Source organism: Canis lupus, chromosome 9 (assembly GCF_048164855.1).
Source record: "Canis lupus baileyi chromosome 9, mCanLup2.hap1, whole genome shotgun sequence".
Classification (NCBI taxonomy): domain Eukaryota; kingdom Metazoa; phylum Chordata; class Mammalia; order Carnivora; family Canidae; genus Canis; species Canis lupus.
The window spans coordinates 51,543,718-51,562,452 of record NC_132846.1 but is presented as its reverse complement, the minus strand read 5'-3'; the positions used below and the strand labels follow the sequence as shown (position 1 = coordinate 51,562,452).

At 56.7% G+C, this 18,735-nt stretch overlaps 2 protein-coding genes across 12 annotated transcripts in view; one reads left to right on the top strand and one right to left on the bottom strand.

Annotated features, from left to right (window-relative positions):
* Positions 1 to 413: 413 nt before the first annotated feature.
* Positions 414 to 9,067, top strand: NGB (neuroglobin). Of its 2 annotated transcripts, XM_072839491.1 has the most exons (6): positions 414 to 817; positions 1,890 to 2,033; positions 2,521 to 2,659; positions 5,473 to 5,584; positions 6,318 to 6,437; positions 7,886 to 9,067. In XM_072839491.1, the coding sequence occupies exons 3-6, from the start codon at positions 2,613 to 2,615 to the stop codon at positions 8,018 to 8,020; spliced, it is 414 nt and encodes a 137-aa protein (XP_072695592.1). In that variant the 5' UTR covers positions 414 to 817; positions 1,890 to 2,033; positions 2,521 to 2,612; the 3' UTR covers positions 8,021 to 9,067. The 2 variants fall into 2 exon arrangements, with proteins under 2 accessions (XP_072695592.1, XP_072695591.1); XM_072839490.1 differs by lacking the exons at positions 414 to 817; positions 1,890 to 2,033; positions 2,521 to 2,659 and adding an exon at positions 3,966 to 4,124.
* A 4,455-nt stretch (positions 9,068 to 13,522) lies between these two features.
* Positions 13,523 to 18,735, bottom strand: part of TMEM63C (transmembrane protein 63C) — a 131,382-nt gene continuing 126,169 nt past the window's right edge. For 9 of the 10 annotated variants that reach the window (XM_072839458.1, XM_072839455.1, XM_072839462.1 and 6 more), the window contains one exon: positions 13,523 to 16,428. In XM_072839458.1, the coding sequence (XP_072695559.1) occupies positions 16,228 to 16,428 (201 nt within the window). In that variant the 3' untranslated portion in view covers positions 13,523 to 16,227. The remainder of the gene's footprint in view (positions 16,429 to 18,735) is intronic. The other variant, XR_012036970.1, reaches the window with a different exon arrangement.

Here is an 18,735-nt window from a genome sequence, read left to right as displayed (position 1 = left end):
AGATAAGGCCGTATGGGTTGATGCAGCTTCCAGTGCTCAGGTTCAGTCGGTGGAAGATGCTGGAGAGGGGATATCAAAGTGGTGCTCTGAACGTGGGCTCCAATGCCCAGGAATTGGCAGAAATGTGACATGCCCCACAAACTTGCTGGTGGAGGAAGATCTTTGTTAGCCCAACCTCCAGCCAGCTTCTTGAGCGACAATTTTATATATATATAAATAAATATATATATGTTATATATATAAATAAATATATATATAATTTTATATATACATATATATATATAAAATTTTCCACAGATAATCAGAGGTCATTTACTTTTGTAATAAATAGCTCTTATTTTGAATGCCATGGTGTTCTTCTTGTACTTAATTGAATCTGACTTCCCTTGGGCTTCCGAAAGAAGACAGGAATGTTTTGAGTGCAAAAACCATTCCACTATATCTCAGTATCTGAGGCCATTCTAATTTGAGCAGAGGCCCTGGCTGGGCAGGTGGGCCTGCTGACCCCAGCAGGCATTGGGCCCTCCCACTTACAAGGTTACTTGAGGAATACTGGTTGTTCTTTTGACTTATTTTAACTTAGTCCAAAATAAGTAGAAAGCTGGACCTCACTTTTTCTCTTGTAACCCTCCACACATTAGGGCAAGGAGCTTGAGAGAGTAGCAGTTGTCCACTTTGGAGGCAGCTGTGTGGCCCAGCATCGGAGTGGCTCCTATTCTGCTCAGCAGAGGCCCCATCCTGACGGGTCTTCTGTTTTCAGGAGTGTGATGTTAAGAGTCCAAAGGAGGTGTGAGAGCTGATGGTGTATTGGCAGGAGGTAAGGGACGAGAGGCGGCAGATTGGGGCACTGCTCTGTGAAGTGGGGATGGCTTGACTCCACCTCCCTCTTGGGACAAGAGTGGCTGGAGTGGCTGGAGGGCTTGGGGAGAGGGCCATGCAGATCTTCAGGAGATGGAAAGTACAGAGTCTAGGCAGTTTAGGGAAGGACCAAACACTTCTTGAGTGGCATGCCGACACATCTGTGACACTGAATTCTCAAAAGGCAGAGTGAAGTCAATTCTGGTTTTGTCTCCATTCTACCCATGAGAGATTAAATTACTTGCCTGAACTCCTGTCAATAGCAGGGCCAGGACTGGGCATCAGGTTGGGCTTTTTCTGCTTCTCCAGCTTGGTCCTAGGACTAGAAGCACCTTCCCAGAACAACCTGGCAACTCTGGGTCCCTTGGGGAGAAGGCCTGGACTCAGCTCATATTTTGCATGTTCCTTTGTACATTCTGCTTAATGCATCTACAGCTCATCCAGGGGCTGGTGTTTCCTGGTGCACTCAGACCTCTGGTTTTCGGGAGGAAAAAAAGCCCTGATTTCTAACACTTGCTAATTACTGTGGTGTAAATACTCCCATCATGGCCCATTTCAGGCTACCCTGATGTCACTAAACGAGAATTTGGAAAGATAATTATGCACACCTGGCTCTCAGAAGCCATCTAAGAGCCAACCAGGGACTACTGACCCAGACCCAGTGACCTTGGCTTGGTCTGAACTATGGACACAGCCCTTGGTCACAGTCCATCAAAGTGAAGGGGGCAGAGATCTAGATGATGGCCTGGAGTCAGTCTTGAGGGCAAATCCCAGTCCCACCACTTCCAACTCTGTGATCTCAGACTCATTACCAGACCCCTGGGCTTCTGTTTAATCCACAGTCCAACCAGATGATAACAAATGCTCTCTACGTGAGAGCAGTATTGTGAGGATGAAGAATGAATGATGTAAAGATCCTTGCCAAGAGTCAGGACAGGAGTGCTGAGTGGATGCTAGCTCTCTTACGGTTGACGACTCCACCTCAGTGACAGCAGGGCTATAGGACAACATGCAACTCTCTCCTCCATTAGAACCACCTGCCCAGGTCATGGGCAGATGCCAGGCAGGGAGGGGAGATCCTGTGACTTCTTCAGCCTTCAAATATGGTCAGGCCCTCTGTCTCCTGGTTGTAACACCCACCACCTTCTCCACTGGGCCTGCATAGGCCCAACCAGGTATGTTCTGAGAACTTTTTCCCAGGGAAGCAGAGATTCAGTGTACTTAGCCCCATCCTCCTGGCTTGAGACAGGCAGAGTGTGACTCCACCACTTACCAGCTAAAGCCATGAACTGCCATTAACTTAGCAGACCTAGACTTTGTCCAAAGGAGAAAGGAAGCAAGAAGTTCCCAAGTGTAGACTGTTGCCAGGAGGTGCAAACTGGGTGAGGTGGAAGCCTTAGATAAGCCAGGTGGCCTACACAGAGCACAAGGCATCTGGGACCAGAGACATAGGTGGCGTCCCCACCCCCCATCCCACCCCTCGCCCCACACGACCTGCTTACCTGGCTGCAGGGCCATGGGATACCCAGTGAGAAATCTAGTCCCTGAGTAACCTGGCTTTCCTCTCCCTTTTGCCCCCAGCCCCTTTGTGCTCGTACTTGGGGATCTTGGACTCTTTAGGACACAAGGCAGGATGCGTTACAATCTTGCTCTCTTGCTCAGCCCAGAGGCCCCAGAGATGTGTGGAGAGATGGGGAAGAGAAGAATAGGATGTACCCCAAACTCCTGGGCATGGAGCCTTGGCCTGTTTGTTCATGACCACTGGCCCGAATACCATCTTCTATCTCTGGAACCAAAGGAGGTGGGCTGAAGGGGCCCTAGAGACCCCACTACCTGACCCCCTTACTGTACACTGAGGACACTGAAGGAGAGAAGTTAGGCTGAGAGGAGCTAGGCTGAGACACTGGAAATAATGAAGGATAAACGAGGGTTTTGCTCTCCAAAGCCTGGGCCACTAGCACTGGGCTGGGGCCAGAGAAGCTTCCATGTTTGAAAGAGAAAAGCTTTTGTGCCTCTGGGTGGCTCAGTCCCTTAGGCCTCTGACTTGGTTTTTGGCTCAGGTCATGATCTCAGGGTCGTGGGGTCCAGCCAGGTGTGGGGCTCCTTGCTCAGCGGGGAGTCTGCTTCTCTCCCTTTCCTTCTGCCCCTGTCCTACCTCCCTAAAAAAGAGAAACAGAAAGGTTTAGGCCTGACACGGGGTCAACTTCACATCCTGAATGGCAAGCATGAGATTCCACTACCTGGACTTCAATTTAAAGAACAAAATGGTACTTCTATTTAAAATTTTTAAAAAGCCTATTGAAAACCATGGAATAGTAGAATGCTGGAACTTGACTCCCTTGAAGTCCAGGTATTCAATGGGTCACAGCTGCTGTGCGCAAGACCCGGGGCCTGGCCAGGCCTCTAGAGCCGGGGCCAGACCTGGAGCTCACAGATTGCTAAAGATGCTGCCTAGGGAAACCCAGGCCTGGCTGGAAATGGCTGCAGTCCTGCCGCTGTCCCTAAGGCTGGGAGTCCCAGTGGGCCCAGCGAGCCGGGATGGAGGTGGAGGTGGTGGGCAGCCTGCCGGGCCTCGTCAGAGCCAGAGCAGGGCGGGGGCCTCCCCAGCCTCAGCCGCTCACACGGGGCCCCACGTCGGGGCGGAAGGAGGGAGACCCGGTGCCAAGGGGGCGCAGGCTCTAATGCCTCCAGGTAGTCCTCGAGGGAAGGCTGCGGAGAGGTGGCCCGTGCAGAGCCTCCCCAACGCCGTCGCCATCGGGTGCGATCGGTGCCCCAAGCAGCAAGCGGTGGAATCGTCACCGGGTCCTGGACGAGAAACGGGCCGGAGAGGCTCGACGCTCTCTGTTGAGCTCTGAAGCCCAGGCGTTTCCGGGCCACCGGGTCGTCCCCGGCCACAGCCGGTTGCCCGGGGCTGAGGGCCTTGACGGACGGAGGGGGCGGGGGCCGCGGCGGCTTTAAAGCGCCGGGTCGGGCGGCGCGGGGCGGGGCGCTGTGGGAGCCGCGGGGCGCAGGGCGCAGGGCGCAGGGCGCGGCGGCCGGAGCGGGGTCCCGGCGGCGCGGGCGGGCGCGGGCGGGCGCGGGGGGCCGCGGGGGGCGCCGAGGGGCCCGCGTCGCCGCCGACATGGCGCGGCACGTGCGGTGACGGTGGCCGCGCCCCCAGGGCGTCCGCGGGCGAGCATGGAGCGCCCCGAGCCCGAGCTGATCCGGCAGAGCTGGCGGGCGGTGCGCCGCAGCCCCCTGGAGCACGGCACCGTGCTGTTCGCCAGGTGAGGGCCCGCGCGCCCCGGGCGGGGAGGGGGCGGCGGGCGAGCCCCGGCCAGAAGGGCGCGAGCGGGGCTTCCCGGCGGCGGGTCCCGGCCATCTCCGGGCGCCCTCGGCGCGCGCCGCGCCCCTCCCCGCTCCGCTCGGCTCCTGAGCGGGCCCCCCGGGTGGTGCCTGAGGGCGCCCCGAGGGCTCCTGCGCCGCGGCCAGGCCCGGGGCGCGCCCTTGGAGGACAGGGCCGGGCTGGGGCCGGGCTGGGGCCGGGCTGGGACCCGAGAACCGCGAGACGCGGCCGGGGCCAGGGGGTGCGCGGGCCCCAGGGGGAAAGGAACAGCGGCCCCTCTGCCATCACCAGGGGCACGGCTCGGACACCGTGCTTTCTCCGGAGCTTTGGCCCCCAAAGCCAGCCCAGAACTTCTGAGGAGGCTGTTTTGCAAAACCGCCTCCCCAAACAAAGGGGGAATCGATTAGTGGGGTTACCCGAAAGCCCCATGAGCCCTCTCAGATGTGAATGATGAGCTCCCACTTGGCGCCTCCCAGCTTTCCCTAAGCCCGCTGTTGTCTCGGGCCCCCTCTGTGCTCCTGCTACTTCCAAGCTGTGTGACCGGAGGCAAGGGACTTACACTCTCTGGGCTTCTGCTTCCTCCTCTGTAAGAGTTGGGGTAACAGTTATACCTGCTGCTGAGGACTGTGAGGGATACAGAAGTTAACCACATGTAAAGTATTCAGTGCCCGGGAGTTCTTTTCTTTAAAGATTTTATTTATTTATTAGAATACACAGAGAGGAGAGAGAGAGAGAGGCAGAGGGAGAAGCAGGCTCCATGCAGGGAGCCTGACGCGGGACTCGATCCTGGGACTCTGGGATCACGCCCGGAGCTGAAGGTGGTGCCAAACCGCTGAGCCCCTGGGGCTGCCCTAAGGAGTTCTTAATAGTGCTGTTATCATCACTGGCCGAGCCTCTGCAGACATGATGAGACTAGGAGGTTCTGACCCAAGAGTGGAAGGGAGACAGACAGAGACAGACACAGAGAGAGAAGAGGAAAGAAAGGAGAGAAGGGCTTTCCTATTTGAGGACCCCTCCCTGTCCCAGCCCCCTGACCTGTTTATGGAGGGCTGCTCTATGCCAGGTCCCGGGAGAGGATGACCCTCGGAAGCAGTGGAAGAGGTGAGAAAGGGTCACCAGCAAAGCTGGCAAAGGGGTCAGTGCCCAGTTGGAGGGGGTGTTCTAGCTCCCAGCTGAATCCCTGCCTCCCCACCCCCACCCCAGCCTGCTGGGCAGCCAGGGTGCGCGGGGCTGGCCGGGGCCTGGGGGGACCAACACCCCAGGGCTGACACGTGGGTCTCCCCCGACAGGCTGTTTGACCTGGAGCCTGACCTGCTGCCCCTCTTCCAGTACAACTGCCGCCAGTTCTCCAGCCCGGAGGACTGCCTGTCCTCCCCCGAGTTCCTGGACCACATCAGGAAGGTGAGGAGGAGGCGGGGTGGCCTCAGATCCAGCAGGACGCCTTCCCAGGAGAGAGTGAGGGACTCGGGCTCCTCAGGAGAGTGACTTCTGCCCTGGCCTGGTCTCATTCCCCTCTGCCGCTCCCCCAGGCCAGAGATGTCTGCTCCTTGCCCTATGTGCTGGGCTGGGCAGAGCCTGGGGCACCGTGTGTGCAGCCAGCTGGTCCCCAGCTCCCAGAGATGGTACTGGCACTGACCCACTAGGGGCCATCTGCCTCTGACGCCCAGGCTGGGGTTCCCTAAGAGGCTCATGACTCTCACAGTGCCTCAGTTTCTCCTTGTCTGGGGCAGACAGCACCATCCCGCTGTCGTGTTTAGGGCTTTGAGACCCTAGAGGAGAGGAGCTGCCATCACAGTCTAACATCAGTAGTTTGGCCACATGTTGAGTGCCTACTGTATGTACACACAGATTGCCTTGCATTTCTTTTCTTTTTTTTAAAAGATTTTATTTTATTTTTTTAAGTAATCTCTACACCCAACATGGGGCTTGAACTTGCAACCCCGAGGTCAAGAATCTCACACTCCACCAACCGAGCCAGCCAGATGCCCCATGACCTTGCATTTCTGATCCTGGCAAACCGAGGGTCCTGGTGACCTCTCTTACTCCTGGTTGGATCCCCAGATTCTGGACTGTGGTTATGAGCAGGTGGGATTGTTCTGGCCTCTCTGATTCACGGCTGCGTTGGCCTTGGCAGGTGATGCTCGTGATTGACACTGCTGTGACCAATGTAGAGGACCTGTCCTCGCTGGAGGAGTACCTTGCTGGCCTGGGCAAGAAGCATCGTGCAGTGGGTGTGAAGCTCAGCTCCTTCTCGGTGGGTAAAGGGGCTCTTGCTCTCTCTGGAGCGCCTCACCTGAGGCCCCAACTCTCCCAGTCCTCCCTGTTCATCTGTTCTTTCTCCCTATTCCCATCCCCTCAGATGACTAGGACCAGGCGGGGTGGATGGTGGGGGGGCTGCATCTGTTACTTCTGTGCTGTGTGACCCCTGACACTGCCTTGACGACTCTGAGCCTCCAATTTTTCTTCCCTGGTTTGGCTTCTCTTAGAACCGTGGAAAGTTAAAGAGCTTCTGGGATTGGCCAGTCTTCTCAGTTTCCTGTTACCGTGTATAAAACCATCCCAAGCAAACGATTCCTGATTTCTCTGGGTTCGGTGGGACAGTGCTTTAGCTCCACACGAAGGGGCTGGTGTCACTCATGTACTACACTCAGCTGGGAGCTCAGCTGCGGCTGCTGCATCCAAGACAGCCCGTCATCCTTCAGGGTCTCTTTCCCTGTAGTGTCTCATTACTGTGGCCTCGCTGAGCTTCCTCCCAGAGTGACAGCTTGGGTTCCCAGAGGGTGGAACCCCAGCGTGCCAGCACGCGTCTGGCCTCTCCTTGCATCCCTCTGGGGAACATCCCATTGGCCAAAGCCAGGCGCACAAGGAGCCCAGGCTCATGGTGGAAGGACCCCACTGGGAGGGGTCCTGAATCCTTGAGGTGTGGTTCAGTGGGGGCCACTGACGTGACAGTCTGTCCCACGGTCCAGTCGCCTTGCCAGATGGTAAGTGCCCTAAGGAAGGGACCCAGGTAGTCTTGTCCTCTCTGTCTCCAGAACTAGTGCGACGCCTGGTCTTCAATGGATGTTCAGTAAATATTTGTGGAATAAGTAAACCATATTCTGTTCTGATTAACAGTAACAAACGAGAGCCGTTATTATTCTTGAAGGCTTACTGTGTACAGATGCTGAGAGCTTTCTGTAGATGATCCCATTTACTCAATCCAGCAATCCCATGAGTTGGAACTTTTACTTTCCCTGTTTTGACTGATGAAGCATCTGAGGCTCAGAGAGGTCACCGCACTTGCTCAAGGCCACACAGCTCATAAATGGCGGGATCAGGAAGTGAACTCAGGTCTGTCTGGTTGCAGAGTCTGGGCTCTTAACACCACGAGCACTGCCTTGGCGAGGAAGAAATGAAGACGGGGAGGGGTGGCAGTGACTTTGCTTGCTCTGAGCTGGGGGTCCCAGGCAAAGCCTTGGCCCCAGTCATGGGGTGATGGCAAGGCTGGGAGTGGAGTGAAATGCTCAATTCACTCTAAAGCCTCACATTGAAGGGGGAAGAGTGTCCAGTGTGGCACCCAGGGATGGGGGCAGTACCCCGCTCGGGAAGCGTGGGCCCTGTGCAGGAGAGAAGAAAGGTCCGGGCCTCCGTTTCTTACCCGTGGAATGGAGCGAGGCCTTCCTCCATTCAGGGGTGACACGGTGCCGCTTGCCTCTGCAGACGGTGGGGGAGTCCCTGCTCTACATGCTGGAGAAGTGCCTGGGCCCCGCGTTCACGCCAGCCGTGCGGGCCGCCTGGAGCCAGCTCTACGGGGCCGTGGTGCAGGCCATGAGTCGAGGCTGGGACGGTGACTAAGAGGCGGCCCCTGCCCAGCAGCCTCCGCCTGGAGGCCCCATCTGTTTGTGTCTGCTGCAGCCCAGGCTCCCTTAGGCCTCCCTGCCCCTTGGTCCTTGTCCCCTGGCCATCCCGGAGAGATAATAGAACGGGACTGGGTGTCAGTCCCCCTAACCTCCAGCTGCAGATGGGGGTGGCTTTCCCTTCAGGAGGGGGCTTCTGGATTTCCCCGCACGCCCGGTAGCTTCTTCCCTGCCTGCCCTCTTTTCCCTCTGGCATCACCTCCTCCTCTAGGAGAGGACCAGTGCTCTGGTCCCAGAGGTGGCATGGGGCTGGGAAGGTGGGGAGCTGTGAGAGCAGGGGTGCCCGCCATCCATCCTTGTCAGGTGAGTCCAGGCCCAGCCGGGGAGTGGTGGCTGAGCTTCGGGCACCTTCCCATTTTGTCTGCCTCCCATGCTTTTCTCTTCCTGGGGCCTTTGCCTTTCACAAGTAAAGAGGAGGGACTTTTCTAGTCTTCATGGTGGAATCACAGGTAGTGGGAGCAGGTAATCAGGGGACCCGCTGAGGACGAGAGAGCTGACCTAAGTCTGCAGTGGGCCCATCCGGGTCTCAGATGCTACCTGCCCGAGGGGTTTTTCTTTTGCTGTGTCCCGTTCCCTCATTCAGCGCTGCTGCTGGGAGCTCCTGTAGCTCTACTCTGCAGGAACCGGCTAGCCAGCAGGGGGGTGGGGGGGGCTGGCGAAGAGCAAGAGCAAGGAATGAGGGGTGATTTCATTCCAAAGGGGCCTGTGTTCCCGTGGCTGTTCCTCACGGCCCCTCTCCAGCAGGGCTGGGGTTTATCTCCCCTGAGCCTCCTTTCTGCCGCTGCTCACATGGACTGCGGGGCCACGGCTCTCCACACTTGATAGCTGGTGTGTGCCTGTACTCAGGCTGCTGGATAGAAGAGAAAGTGCCGGAGAGGCCCTCTGTCCTCGCCCCCAAGCTGTCTGCACCTTTACCTTCCGCTCCGTGCCGTGCCGTGGTTGTGTAAGCTCATGAGGAATAAACCTGTTCTGTGTGCCTCTCTGACTGGTCTGGGGGCTGGTCCTTTCTTGGGTGTTGGCTTGTGGCCAGGCGAAGCCACAGGGCAGGGGATCCAGGGCAGGTGGGAAGATGAGGTCAGGAGGGTCAGGGCCAGTGTGGATATAAAAGGAAGGAGAGGCTTGAGGAAGGCCAGAAGCCAGTGGTGGAGACGGAGTGAGGGGTCTGTGATAGAAACTGGCTGGCAGGGCACCAGACTCCGTTCTTCTTCCTCTTGGGCACACAGCTGGACCACCACTTCACCCGGGTTTTCATCCTCGCCCCGATCTGTCCCACCGAGGTCACCCAGGGCCTCTGTTCTGTCCCTGTCCTCACCTTGCTCTTCTGCTCAGCATCCTTGGAAAAGCTGATCACTTCTGCATTTTAAACTTTTTTTTTAGAGAAAAATATCACATACAGAATATGTGAGCCTAGTGAATCTCCATGTACCCTTCACCCAGCATTGATGCAACCCAAGTGACCTCCCCCACCCCCTTTATTCCGCTGGAGACTTTTTTTTTTTTTTTTTTAATTTATGATAGTCACAGCGAGAGAGAAAGAGGCAGAGGGAGAAGCAGGCTCCATGCACCGGGAGCCCGACGAGGGATTCAATCCCGGGTCTCCAGGATTGCGCCCTGGGCTAAAGGCAGGCGCCAAACCACTGCGCCACCCAGGGATCCCTGCTGGAGACTTTTAAAGCGAACCTAAGACTTAAGCCACACGTAGGAACGTGTGGCTGATACCTTTTCCACCTTCATCCACGTTATCAACACACCTGCCAACATGAGCAATATCTCTTCAGCCTCGCCCGATGCCGAGTCTGCTTCCAGATTTCCCTGATGTCTTTCAGCAGGTGGTGCTCAGCCGAGGGGTCCACACATTGCATCTGGTTGATTTTTAAATTTACGTTAAATTTTTACGTTGTTATGTCTATTAAACTTCTCCTTCTTGGCCCCTCTCCCTTCTTCCCAGGCCTTTGGTTTGTGGGAGAAACCAGCTCTCTTGTCCAGAGGCCTCTCAGTTCTGACTTGGCTGATGCTTCCTTGGGGCATCTTTAAACTCACCCCTCTGTACACTGTAATCACTGTCAAGTGTGTGTGGGGGGGTCCCTGCTTACTTTTTCTTAAAGATTATTTATTTGTTTATTTATTTATTTATTTATTTGAGAGAGAGTGTGTGTACACAGAGGGTGAGAGAGGGAGAAGAAGCAGACTCTCTGCTGAGGAGCCCATCCCTGCTTAATTTTTGAGTCCTTTTCTTCCCTTAGATTCCAGATGCCAAGGTCTCCTGGTTTTCTTCCTCGATGCTCATTCTTCCTTCTCCTTGCAGATTCCCCCTCCCATCCCCCGTGGACCTCCTCTGGCCTCCTGTGCAGGTCCCAGCCAGCCCCATGACCTCAACACCCCAGAAACTGGTGGCTCTGGGTCGCATCTCCAGCCTAACGCCCCCCACTTCAGACCCCTGTATCCAGCCCCTTGCCCAGAATCCCTATTAAGCATCTCAAATGTAACACCACCAAAGTAGAGCCTGGTATTTTCCCTAGCCTGCTCCTTCCAGCATCCTCTGCCTTGGTAAACCAGTTTACCCAGCCATTCAGGCAGAAGAACTGGGAGCCATCCGCAATTCCTTGCTTTCTCTCAGACCCCACATCTAATCCATCCACGAGTCCTCAGACCTGTTCCGGATGTCTCCATCTCCTCATTCCCGGCCCCATTCTTGTCTGGGCTACCTTGCTGTCTGGCTGGATACCATCAGCAGAGCCCCAATGGGGGTTGTCTCCTCCACCTTGTCCCCACCCAGAGGCTGCAGTGATGGCCTTGGAGCCTACAGTGATCACATCTCTTCCCCACTCAGAATCCTCCAGTAGCCTCCACGTTGCTGGAGTAAAGCCCAGGTCCTGCTGCTCGGGACCCTGTGTTTATTCCCCCCAGTCTGCCCCCTTCATGCACGCACCCACATGTCTCATCCCAGGGAGGAGCTGGTTCCAGAGATCCTCCCCATCTGTAGTCACTCCCTACCCTTCACCAACTTTGTGTTTTCTTCCAAGCGCTTGTCCCTGCTGACATCTGCCATATACACTGGCTTGTTGCACTTGGAATCTCTTGCAACCCAAATGGGAAGGCTGACATGAAAAACACTTTGGGCTCTGTGTTCAGAGGGGGAGAGGAGAGGTGATTCTTCAGACCTCGCTGAAGGGGGCACATGGTAGCCAGAAGCTATGCTTGAAGCCCCGTATGTGTCTCTCCGGCCCAAACAATAGTATTTGTTACAAAGACAGATGATAATGGGAGTTGGGCCAGCGCTAGGTATTGATCGCTTAGAAGACAGAAGGCGAACGTCTGGGCCTGTTGATGACCTACCTGCACTTGACATTGAGCTCGCTGGAGGCAACGTGAAGGAGGGGCGCCTTCCCGTCTGTGGCTTTGTACTTAGTCACCGGTGGGAGGCCCTCCCAAGGGGAGACACAGTGTGAGGTGCCGAGGCCAGCTCCCCTCTTCCAGGGGTGTTGGCCTGTGATTGTTTTCCTCCTCCACAAGAGCCTTGCCCTTCCAGCCCTCCCTGACACTCGAGTGCGGAGGCTTTTGTAAAGTAGGGGCCCTTGGGTCCCACCCCAGAAATTTTGGGTTGTTCAGAGATGAGGCCTGGACCCTGGGGTTGTCTAAAACCTCCCAGGAGACTCTCACTTGCAGCCGGGATGGAGAACTGTAGCATTTGCGGCTGGAGATCTGCGGGTCTGTCAGGGCCCAGGGGCCACCAGATGTTGAGAAAGCGGCTCTGTTGAGAAAACTGCACTGCCTTCCTGTAAGTAAGCCAGCTCTCCTGCCCCCCACCCCGGGCCTGCCCCAAGACTGACTCAGAAGCCAGGCTCTGGCCAGCTTAGAGTGTCCTCGGGACAGATCCGAGCTCCCTCCGGCATGACGGGATTAGGTGGTGGGGAGCCAGCCCTGGAGGAGCCTGAAACCGCCCCAAGGTTTGGCTTCTGGGTACAGCCTTCAGGGGCCCAGGGCCCCCCAGCTCGGGGGAGGCTGCCCTGCAAAGCACAGTGCAGCACACAGTCAGCTGCTCCAGGGCCCCATCAGATCCGGGTCCTGGGCCTCCAGGGCCCCAGGCCTCCCTCTTGGCCTGTGCCACAGTCTCACTCCCAGCCCAGCTGTCTGGACCTTCCAGGCTTCCAGTCCTGCCGGCAGAGTACGGATTGACCGACCCCCTCTTCCTTCCAGGACTTGACATGCCTGGGGCTACAGTCCGCCCTCTGCAGCTTGTCTTTCTGTCTCTCTCTCAGCAAAGTCCCCTGAAATGTCCCCAGACCGAGTAATGGCCCAGGGCCTGTGAGCTGAGGGGTGCTGGGGGCTGTGGAGGAGAGCCTGGGAGGCAGCTGTTGTGGCAGGGCCTGGAAGATCCACGGACGAGGCCCCTGGTCCTACAGTAGCCATCAGCCCATCCCTGTTCCCAGGCATCAAGGCCCAGCCCCTGCCACCCAGCCAGAATGGTCTTCATGTTTCTCTCTCCCCTAAAGCAGCCCTGGTGGATCTCATCTGACTTGACTTGGAAAATAGTTGTTTAGAGGGGAGGGGGGTCACAGGGGTGGGCTCTGGTCCTATGCCCAGGCTCAGGCCAGTGGGGGCTTTGAACCCAGGCCTGCCAGTGGGCCATGAAAGCTTGAAGGGGTCCAGCGATGGGGCTGGGGAGTGGCCCTGGGGCAGCCTATCTTCACAGGGTAGGATGAGGGAGGCTTCTTCCCCCTGTACCTCATTCCCTCTGTACCCCCCTGAATCTGCTCCACTGGGTAATGTCGAGCTGCTATCATCCTACTGCTGTTTTCGGGACCAGCCTAGGGTCCTGGAGCCGGTGGAGGAAGGCCAGCACTGTGCTCTCCTAGGCCGGGAGACACCCCTGCCCCCCAGAGCAGGGAATTTATCCCCAGTTTACCGTGGGTACAACAGAAGACATAACCTTTGCTCGAGGGTGTTTCTTCTCCATTCAGGCCTCCCCAGGGTCGAGCCTCACCACTCCCCCGCCCTCCTGCTGCTGGCTGAGGCCAACCGACCTGAGCCCTGTCTGCCACTTTTTCTAGGGCCTTCTGCCAGAAATCTTCATCTTTTCAAGTCCAGCAGCTAGTCTAGCCGACAGCCCACTCAGGGGGCCGGCATTCACCCTGGGACTTCTGTTGCCCAGGGGAGGCTGTTCTAAGGCTTCATGGGTAGCTCATGGGCCAGGAAATCCTCTGCTACTGCCCAGGGGGCTCTGACAGTGCCCACCGCAGGAGTGAGGTTCCCTCCGCCCCAACCCCGTCTCTCCAGCAGGCCAGGCGGCACTCGTCAGGCCTTCCCTTGGGAGAACAGGGGCCTGGGAAGGCCTCAGGGGCCAAAGCCATGGAGCAAGGTAGGGGATGCTCCAGCCTTAGCAGCTCCAGCTAAGGTCCTGCTGGGCCAGTCCAGATGCAGAGGCACAGGCCAGCAGAGGTTGGGACCACTTATTTATTCAAGGCACGGTCATAGCATTAATAACAAGAAGGTTCGGCATTCTGGCACATTCCTTTAGTGGTGGTGGCCAAGGGAAGTCCACACCCCACACTGGGGGCCCCAGAGGATGCAATGCTGCTGATAGGCACTTTGCTTCCAGAAGCATCTGAGGAAGAGGCAGCCAGGCTTGGAGCTACTCTTGGCCCAGTGGGGCACTTCTTAGAGGCTCTAGGCTATCCTGGGTTCCCTCAGAGGCAGCCCCCTCCAGAAGGAATCAAGCCTGGGGGGTGGTGTTTCCGTGGAAGGACGGGGAGGGACAGCTGGGAGGTAGACTGTGGGGTAGGGTCCGACGGTGGTGGGTGGAGGCCAATGGGTGAGACAAGCGTGGGCTGAGCGGGCAGGCCAGAGGGGAGGTGCCTGGAGAGGGCCTGCATGTGGTGGGAAAGGAGCCAAAGCATGGCCACCCTGCCTTCACAGTGACCATGGGGGGAGAGTGGGGAGGACTTGCCGGTTGCCCTCGGTCTCCAGAAAGAGTTGAGAAGTGAAAGGATTCTGGAGCTTTCCCAGCATTTGCACTGTCTTCTCTCAGAACCAACTGCGCTTGGCCCATATGCAAAGGGGGAAGCCCCCAGCCATGCTGCCGAGTAATCTGCTGGGACCCTTTCCATATGCAGCACCCAGAGGCTGCTGGGTGGGCAGGGGACAAAGGAGGGGCAGTGACAGAAGCGGCAGGAATAGTCCAGCAGGGGCTGCAGGGATGGGGGGGGGGTGCCAGCAAGTAGTACCCAGTGGAGAGCCTACATGCCAGCTTCTGGCAGGAAGGCCACACGCACACCAAATATGCCTCCCGGGGGCGGGGGAGGGCCTGGAGCCGGCCACCTCCCCGTGGCACGGGCAGATCTCCCTGTTGGGGCCCTGACCGCTGCTCTGGAAAGGACCCTTCCCTTTGTTGGCTGGTGAAATGCTAGGAGGCAGCAGCCCTCAGGGACTGGCTGGGTATTATTTCCTCCTTATTCCTAACTGGACAAGGAGTGGGAGAGACTGCTGACGCCCCAGCTGACTCAAGCTCTCTGGGAAGATCCCTTACGCCAAGGTCTGGGCCAAGCCCCTGCAGTATGGCAATGTTTGCCTCTCGAGGGCTATTTTTCCCTCCGGTGAAGCCTGGAGCTTCTGCAGCTGAGACATGGGCACAGGTGGAGCAGGGCTGAGACCCAGGTGGTCTGAGTTCAGGGGCACCCATGTGCACCTGGTGGGAAAGGCTCAGGTGAGTGAGCCTGGGGCCTACTTTCAGCAGGTTGGCTGCAAGGACCCAGACCCCTGGAGCAGGGAGCTCAGGAGAGCTCTATAGCATGCAGAGCCCCTTGACTTGGCTGCTCCTCACCCACTCAGGCCTCAGTCAGCCCATCTCTGCATCCTCCCCTGCTGTGCTGCCGGGTGGGGGGGGGTGGCTGTCCTCAGAGGCAGGGGTCTGCACCCCTATAACCATGACAAAGTGGCTGGGTGCTACCAGCATTATTCCTACTCAGGATTCAGTTCCACAAAGGTCCCGAGTGGTGGCCCTAGGAAGGCAGCCTTATTCCACCCGAAAGGGCTTCTCCATGGAGGACACACCCCACCCCCACAGTCCCTGGCAGGGTGTCTGCAGTGTCTGGGCCAGGACCATACTGGAGGCCACTTGGGTGGTCTTCAGTTCAGGGTACAGGCGGCCCCAAGGGAGGAAGGGTCCTACTGGGAGGCCAGGGAATGGCCAGTGCCTTCAGTCTGAAGCATGGGCTTCTTACCCTAAGCTGCTGCCCACCTTGGCTATGCTGAGGGTCCAGGCACTCAGGTGGGTATGAGGCAGGAACAACTTTCAGGGGCCATGTCCTTGACCTTGAGGGTCCTCTCATCAGGCCTGGGGCTTGGAGAGCTGTATCTGGTTTCCCATCACCCAGCATTTGGGGAGAAGACCCCTCTCCGTGAATTTTCTGCCTCTGCCCCTCCCACCTCGTAGTAACCAGCCAAGGTTGCCTTCATCAAAATGCACACAGGTCCCATTTAATGAGCCTGGAGTGATCATGTCCCAGCTGCCCTCGCAAGAATAGAGCAGAGGAGGGTCTCTACCCCGCAGCTCCGGGGGAGTCTGCTGCAGGGCAGAGTGCTAGGAAGGGTCTCAGCCGCCCCTGGCTCCGGGGAATCCCCAGGCAGGGGCTGTCCTTGCCAAGGCCCAGCATACACACTTGTGCTTCCTCAGGCTGCGGGGGAGGGGGGAGTAGGGCTGGGCGCCGGGGTCGGAGCAGCAGTGGAAGCTCCTGGGCAGGGCAGCTGGTGAAGGGTGGCAAAGACGCTGGAGAGTCTTCGGCGGGCTTCTTTCTGCCTCCTCCCTTGTGCATATGCCTTCTCCACTCTGACCCCAGGAAGGTCCCTTGGCCTGCAGTCTCCATGCCCAGGGCCTCAGCCACGTCTGCCGAGATGTGGTGCCCGGCCGTAGCCTCCATCCCATCCCGGGGTCCCCTGCACTGCCCAGCACCTCCCGTTCTAGCTGGTCAGCAGGTCGGGACCTTCATATGGCCGACAGCTGTCGGGATGCAGACAGCTCCGTCGGGCCTTCCCAAAGTCTGCAAGGGGTAGTGGGGAGGTCCACGTGGCCCTCCTGCCTCCCCCTTGCCGGGCCCTCCCCTGGCCGCCACTCCGGTGGAGTCGCCAGGTGGAGGCCTGGGGTCCTGGTCAGTGGTACTGGCTCTGGCCCTCCAGTTCCAGCCCTTCCTGGAACTGGGTGGAGCCCAGCTCCCTCGCAAAGCCCCTCGTACAACTCTCCTCTTCGCTCTCCTCCAGCTGTCTGTTCATGGTACCGTAGGTGTGCCGAGCAGGGGAGGAGGCAGGGGACAGGTTCATCTCGGGCTCCTGCAGCACTGTGGCCACGTACATCTGCTCAGGACAGAGAGAGGAGAGGAGAGTGAGGTCACATCTGGGGCCAGGCCCTGGTCATGCCCTTGCACTCATGCCCTACCCCCGGAGCCTCTGCCCCTCTGAGCCACAGGTCCTTCCTTCTCCCCCAGCAGCCTGAGGCCTGGCTGTCCCACCTGCTGAGGTGCTCTTGATCACTCCAAGAGCAACTGCACCTCCGAGGGGGAGGTAGCACAGGCCTCCTAGCTCCTAGCCCACTGCTCCTTCAGTACGGTTCCATCCATTTTTGGTTCCAGGTCTGGCTGAACCTAGGGGGAGAGGACACGAGGCTCCCCTGTGCTGGGGTCTGAAGAGACCCCACCTCTGAGATAGTGCACTTCTTAATACAGCAGAGAGGTACATCCACACCCCCCCTGGGGTGGGTCATTGGCTGGCCTGTGAATCAGGATTTGTAACTGAGACTGCTAGCTGAGATCTTGGTCATGTGACCTGTCAAATCCAGGAATGGTCCCAGGAGCACCTGGGAGGGCAGCGAAGTAGAAAAACAGGAAGTGCTAGGGACAGAGCTGTCATCCTTTAAATGGCTTTGAAACCAACTCCTTATTTTGAAAATAGGTAATTATGGGATAGAATTAAATCTTTCCTGTAGGAGTTCATGTCAGTGAAACCAAACAGTCCTGGTCTATGAGGGAACACTCTTCCTACAGAAGAATTTACATATTTGTAGGATTCCAAAGTAAACCCCATATAAACCTTCTGGTCATAAGGGGAAAAATGGTAACTTAACAATGGAAGAGGCCGTCATCCCCCTAATCTGGGAGTAGTCAGCATCATTGGTAAAAAATGGAACATTCTGTGTCTCTTGGTATGGTGCACGGCACTACCCATAATGTGTTTTAGCCCCAAGGGCTCAGAATCTATTCAGCCTTTGGATCAAATGTCTAGTTTTCAGGGAATACAGGAGATAGTGGAACCTGTTGCAAGACATCATGAAGAAATAGCTGGAAAAATCCAGAAGGTAGGGTATTCTGCAGGACTACTGGCTGGGTCAGCAGGTCATAAAGAAGAGATTGTGTGAAATTACAGGAGATGTGCACAGGGACCAGAGTCATCTAGCATGGAGCCTGGACTGGATCTTGGTTTGGATGTGCTTTGTAAATGATATTTCTGAAACACTTAGAGCCACTTCAATATGGGCTGTGTATTTGAAGACAGAGAAATTTATATACATGGAAAGATGGAAACTGTTAACTAAAAATGCAGATTATACAACAGTATGAACAGCATCATCTCATTTTAGTTAAAATTATATACATGTATGTGTGTGTGTGTGTGTGTGTGTGTGTGTGTGTGTATACCTTGAAGAATAGACACTAAGTTAACAGTAGTCATCTCTGGATGGTGGGAATATGAACTTTTCATTTTCTTGTTTTTGCTTATCTGTTTTTCCCCATAATTATCTGCAATGTTCATAGACTACTGTTGTTATCACAAAAGATTAAAAAAATCAATTCCAATAATTATTATTATTTTTTTAAGCTCAGGCTTTAGAACATGACAGACCCGGTTCAAACTTTGTACTGCCACTTCTTTGTTCAGTAATGCCTTGGGGTCTAAATTAATTGACCACGTTGAGCCTTAGCTTCCCCGTTTGTCAAAAAAGCATAAAAACCTCTACTGCGTGGGTGTATCATAAAGATGAGGAGCAAGATTGGCAACGTATCAGGTTCCTAAGTAGATTTCAGTAACCAATTGCCAACAATATTCCAGAGGGGTCGTCTTGCGAGGGCCCCTGAGGAGAGAGGCTACGTGCAGAGAGGCCCCCACTTTGAAAGCTGTGTAGACTCTCCAACACCTCCCAGAGGAAGTCTGCCCCTCTCCGCAGGGTTTTTCCCCCCGAGGTGAGGCCGACCTGCAGTTCTGTGCACAGGGGGTGGGCACGTCCACCACGGTTGTCTCTGTGCATTTGTCCCCAGCTCTGCCACAATCACAGGGCCTCCTCTCTCCCCCTGGGGCCCTGCTGCCCACTGCATTTCCACCAGGACGAAAACTGTCTTCCGGTGCCCAAACGCTCCAGATTCTCTCTTCTGGGCCTTTGCATAGGCTGATCCTCTTCCTTGAATGCTTTTCCCCCACATCCTACTCCACCTAGCAGCCCCTCCTGCTCCCATTCCTAGAGTCGGATTAGACAGAGGCCTTCCCTGAGCACCCGGGCCGGCTGGCGCCCTTCTTTGGTGCTCCTCCGGGGCGCCCCGGGATCGGGACATGGGCCGAGCCGGTAGCCAGCTCAGAGCGTGCGTCGGTGGCCGTGAGTCCACACCACGGGGG